The sequence below is a fragment of the Anneissia japonica genome, unplaced genomic scaffold (assembly GCF_011630105.1).
Source record: "Anneissia japonica isolate Jap-2015-1 unplaced genomic scaffold, ASM1163010v1 scaffold288095_len80955_cov110, whole genome shotgun sequence".
NCBI classification, from domain to species: Eukaryota; Metazoa; Echinodermata; class Crinoidea; order Comatulida; family Comatulidae; genus Anneissia; species Anneissia japonica.
Genome location: NW_022710246.1, coordinates 19,164 through 25,249, shown reverse-complemented (window position 1 = coordinate 25,249; position 6,086 = coordinate 19,164). Strand labels below are relative to the sequence as shown.

General features: G+C 34.7%; 2 protein-coding genes across 5 annotated transcripts in view; both read left to right on the top strand.

Annotated features, from left to right (window-relative positions):
• The window catches only part of LOC117106973, a 23,418-nt gene that overhangs the window by 16,049 nt on the left and 1,283 nt on the right, over nucleotides 1-6,086 (top strand). The window lies entirely within an intron of this gene.
• LOC117106974 (mitogen-activated protein kinase kinase kinase 12-like) overlaps nucleotides 3,317-6,086 on the top strand; it is a 4,245-nt gene continuing 1,475 nt past the window's right edge. The window contains exon 1 of the mRNA XM_033248493.1: nucleotides 3,317-4,271. Within this exon, the coding sequence (XP_033104384.1) occupies nucleotides 3,317-4,271 (955 nt within the window). The remainder of the gene's footprint in view (nucleotides 4,272-6,086) is intronic.

Below are 6,086 nucleotides of genomic sequence, written 5' to 3'. Positions count from 1 at the left end.
GCAGTTAAACCATTGTGGCAGCTACTAACATGCTTTTAATCAGTGATTGCTATATTTTGTGATATTGGTGCTATAATATAATTGATATTATAGCTAGATAGTGACCAGCTACCATGCTTTTAAACACTACCGTATTTAATGCTTAATTTTAATTTAATACTTAACCCTGTAATTGCTAATATTTTTTTTAATTGGTGCTATATGACTGCCATTATTTAAGGTATAGCTGGTGACCAGCTACTAGTATGCTTTTAATCACTTAATGCCCTTTAATATTTAACTCAGCTATAACAGACAATATCACAATGATATAAACAGCAAATGTAGGACTTTTGATGTTCTACAGCAAAGATATAGATATATTTTGTAAAATGGCTATATGACTGCTATTATAAACTATGACAAGCTGTAGCTAAAATGACTAGCTAGGCCTATTTACGATCATGCGCTTTAATGGCCCGTTCTACATCGAGATAATGCTGTACCGCAACCTTGGTACTGTACCAATAAATAAGTGGCGGCCGCCAGATAAATAAGTGGCGGCCGCCAGATAAATAAGTGGCGGCCGCCAGATAATTATGTGGCGGCCGCCAGATAATTAAGTGGCGGCCGCCAGATAATTAAGTGGCGGCCGCCAGATAATTAAGTGGCGGCCGTCACTTAATTATCTGGCGGCCGCCAGTTAACTGATTTGAAATTTGTATTCACTGTTGACACTAACGGGCTTCCGTAGTATACTGTACCTATCTACACTTTATAAAAGGGCGTACTAGCTCTTGTTGTTGTAGATATTATACTAACATTTAATAATATCCAAGAAGGTCACAGTTAATTACACACGTACATCCCATAAATCCCTAAGATATCATAGACCTACCGTAGGTAAACATAGGAAGAGGAATGATAGTAGAACTCGAGCGTCACGACATTGCGAGGTGTCTGCTCTTGTTCCTCGTATCGAACTGGCCCGAGTGAAGTTTCATGCAAATGTTTCGTACGGGGAAAAAATCGCAGCCCGGGGAGCGGTAGGCCTATGATATCTTACGGATTTATGGGATGTTGGTGTGTAACTAACTGTGACCTTCTTGGATGTTATTAAATTTTAGTATAATATCTACAACAACAGTTAGTACCCCCTTTTATAAAGTGTAGGTAGGTACAGTAATACCAAAGGCTAGAGAGAAAGAAGATAAACTATAGGCCTAACTACAGGCTGACTCAGTTAAGTCCTACCTAGGCCCCTCCTTAAACTAGGCCTAGGGTCCTAGGCTGACACCAACAGTCACGCTTCACATGACGTTGATTGAAATTTTGAAAAAAAAATGAAGCATGAAATTAAAGTAGATTACATAAGATAAATATTATTAAATAAATAAAATATACCATTCCACTCCGTTATTGAACTTGGCCAAACTATCCTTGTAATGTAATTTTAAATGATAATAATAATAATAATAATAATAATTATTATTATTATTATTATTATTATTATTATTATTATTATTATTTTTATTATTATTATTATTTCAGCATTAATTACCTTGGACTAAACATTGTAATAAAGAACCATACTATTTAATAGGCTTATAACTAGCCCAAGGGAACATGTTTTGTGTCATTTCCACTTAACGTCGATTTTTTAATTGCTCTCTAATTCCTCTATTGTCTAAGTCCCCTTACGGTAGGCCTACATGCTGGCTTTAGTAACATAATAATAATTAATAATAATAATAATAATAATAATAATAATAATAATAATAATAATAATAATAATAAATAATCATTTCTTCATTACATCTAGTTAACTTGTTAACTTGGTCTAGCCTTGTAATCAAGTTTACTATGCCTGATATTAATAACAAGGCTTAGGCCTCATTTATACATTCATTGTTGCTCTGCCATTTTGGCAGGTCTTATGGCATCCATTATTTTAGAACTGCCTATTCTCTTAGTTTGAAAATAACTGTCACCTTGTTTCATTTGATGAAGAAACGCCATGAGAAACGCGCTTTTCCTTAGTCTCTGTGTTTTCCCCAGAAAGTGTATGTTTTTAATAGTAGGTCTAGGTAATTATGTAAAACCCTGACCTAACTAAAAAATAAAAATTTTCAGAGTATGTAACTCAATTTAAATAACACCTTTTCATTACTCGTGCAGCTCAATCAAATATTATATTCATTCAGTTATTTTAACGACCCTTTAGTATTAGCATGGTAACATTAATGTATTTTCAAAAGTTAGACATGCGACGCTCTACAAAACGTTGTTTTGTAGACGTTTATCTGTGGAAGACCCTTTGAACTGAATTCTGATGAGATTTTCGGGTCGATTCAGTCGAGACGACCCGAGTGGAGTTTCATGTAAAAATGTTTCGTACGGGGAAAAAATCGCGCCCGGGGAAGAAACAAATAAAAAAAAATTTACTTTCATTAAACTATTTTTGTTAACTTTCTATCACAATAATAATAATAATAATAATAATAATAATAATAATAATAATAATAATAAAAATAATAATAATAATAATAATAATAATAATAATAATAATAATAATAATAATAATAATAATAGTTCATTGAGACTAATTAAAAATAATTTGCGTTCTGTTATGACAAATGCTCGTTTAAATAGCCTCATGTTGCTTTACATCGTGATAGGGGAAGCAACCTCAACCTTGACAGCGTGGTTGACAGATTTCATGCAAAAGTTCCAAATGTAGTATATTTCGACATTAGAAAACATAGCCTACATATGAAGTTATTAGTAGCTCGATGCCTATCAAATAAGTAATAAAAATTCGCCATAACATAATTCGTCAAACATCCGTGGCTTCCAGGACCTGGACCCCCCCCCCCCAGCCAATTAGTGAGACTCGATTCTTTAGCCCCTCCGTCGGGCAGGTCCGGCGCCATCACTGCAATAACAACACGACACTGCCACGATCGACACACGTCATGCCACTGCCAGCCTAGGCTGTAAAATATATATAATTTGTCAAGAAAAATTGCAGATTTGTAACATATTTCCCCCCCCCCCCGGTACCTAAAAAATGAAGAGTTTTAAAGAAAAATCTTACGCCGGCAAATTCGTCAACGTTAATGTAGGCCTCAGCTTGGAGATTTATTTTGTGGTTGACCTCAGCAAATACATTCTAAGCCTGGCATTGAGATGCGTCAGTGAGTACGGGAAATCCCCAATTGTGTAATGCTAACATGTCAAAGGTCGAGAATTTGTGAACAAGGAAGAGGATTGATATGGATATGTGCGCTGTCGATAGGTTGGTTCTATAAATTTATTCCACATACTGTATGACATAATGATGTCCGATCCAGTCGAAACAGACTCTGCAGATTGTGAGCTGTTTATAAGTGTTAGCGAATTAATATTTGATGATAATCAACGTTTTGCCGAAGTGTCAACTGAGCAATACGCAAACCGAAATCCAGGAAGTCCAACAACTACTAGGCCAAGCACCACTTCCAGTTCAACTACTGATCTTACTGATACTGATAGGCCTATGCCTACGTCTATGCGTAGAAGTTCTGTGTGTAGAGCCAGGCGAGGCTCGACCCCGGTAGCTGTTAAGAACGTACACCAATTTAAAGAAAAAGAAATTCAAAAACTTGTTTCTCTGTCACATGAGAATGTTGTCAGATTTATTGGGGCCGTCAAAGCAAATTTTACACACGCTATTATCATGGAATTTCTAGCTGGAGGAAATCTTTACGAGCACCTAGCCAAAAATAGGGAAGAGAGGACACCTTTCCCCCTGTGGCAATGTTTGGATTGGGCAGGGCAGTGTGCAAGAGGTCTTAAATACCTTCATGAAAACGGCATTACTCACAAAAATATTCAATCTTACAACTATCTTCTTAGCTCAGTCGATGTGACAAATTGCACTCTGAAATTAAGTAATTTTGGCCTCACAAAGCCTGAACATACCTCTTACGCAATCATTACAACCTGGCATGGATCATCAATGCCATGGAGAGCACCAGAAGTCATCAGTGATCCGACATTTGGTAAAAAGTATTCAGACGTTTATTCTTTAGGAGTCGTCATTTGGGAGTTGCTTACATGCAATAAGCCATGGGATAGACTTAGTGACCGCGAAATTTCCAATGCTGTTCAGAGTGGAAATCACTTAGAAATTCCAAAAAACTGTCCAACTGATCTGAAGAGACTAATGGAAAAATGTTGGGAGAGAGAACGTGCCAGTCGACCTAAAATTTTTAATATATGTGCGAGTTTAGAATGTTTATATAAAGAGGGTAAGTTTCTGCTAAATCCGTAATTTGAATACCATGACTTTTTTTCAGATTTAGCAAATTTTCAACTTTGAGGAATGTAAACAAGTTTTATATCAAACTAAAGCTTAAAAAATGAATTTTTAGGATTCATTGATGAAACTTTTTTTGTGTGGATGTATAAAAATATATAGGAATTTGAATTACATAATTTTGAAAATATTAAAAAAATATGAAAATGTCATGTTTTTTCAAAGTCTCTAGAAACTAACAAACTACCATTTATGCCAGTCATTTTTATTTTAAATTGGAGAACTTAACTTATTTTATTAGTTTTTGTGACAAAAAGTAATATTCATTTACAACAAAATATTAAGGCGGGGCAAAAATATTTCTTAATATTTTTGTCGGTCTGTGACCCAAAAAAACAACATTTTTTAGGTTTATTAAGTCATGCAGCTTTCAACAATTGTGAAATTCATAAATCTATTGAAGCTATTAGGCTAACATTCACTGACAAGATTATTTAAATTTTTGGACTTATTTATTCATATTTTTATTACATTAATTTTAGTCGGTCTGTGACCAAATTAGTCACAGACCGACTTGTCGGTCTGTGACCAATGATATTACAATAATCTTTAAGCAATCTTTTTACTGTAAAGTTGGTTATATTCAATAAACAAAATTAAAATGACAAAAGACATGGGCTTGGGAAAGGTTCTAAGGACATATAGTGGTTTATTTGAAAATAACAATGATTTGCTTCATAATCGAGTTCTCAACAACCACCAAATTGGGTATATTAAACCATGTGACTAAGTAGTTGGAAGCTGAGTGGGTAAAATCTTTCAAATACATAAAGCTGTAGTTTATCACTCAGTATAGATCTTGATTTCAACATTTAAATACTGTATATTTTCTATGCCATTAACCAGCGGAGGCGTCAGCGGGGTGGGGGAATTTTCTTTGTTGGAAGGGCTGGACCCCCTGTCTTTCGACAAACGAATAGGTCGTCGGACCAAAAATTTTTTTAAATAATAATTTTCCAATCCAAATAACGCTATCTTGATTGCCAATCCCTAATATTGTGGTCTAAAAACACATTTAGGGTTAAATTAAGCCATAAAAACTCCCTTCAAGAACCCTAACAGAGATTTTTTTTTGTTTCGGGCTATCGAGCGACGCTTTGTCGTCGCTTTGGTTCGGACCCCTGCATCAGACACATCGGACTCCTTATTGGCAAACATCTGGCGCCACCATTGCCATTAACATCTAAAGAAAAGAATCATGCTATTTCAAAAGCAACCATAGATGGAAAATGGAGCATGTTTGATGGTCGCTTGGAGGATATGAAAACACTTCCAGATACCCATAATGCATAAAATGCATTTCATAATTTTCTTGGTTTAATATGCCTTTTTTCATTAAGTACTAGAGTATTTATTAACTGGGTCAGATCAATTAACATCCAAGCAATCATGACTTTGCTTAAGACTATTTTCTGTGACGTTTATTAGGTAAATAATACCATTCTTAATATGTTAAATAATCTGATTCTATTACAAAATAAATTTTTGTTTACTATAAGGAATTAAGTTATGCTTTTTTATATACAATGTTTGGTAACAAGTTTTTAGTATTTAATTTTATATATAAAGTGTTTTCTCCTTATAATGTGCCAGATTCCATCATATACTATCATGCAAATCGATAGGTCGGTCTGTGACCAGACGCAAGGTGGCATGGTACCATCTACCCTGCCATCCCCATGATGTAGTTTTACATCAACTTCTCTGTTGATACTAATTCCTTATATATGATTTTACATACTGGATG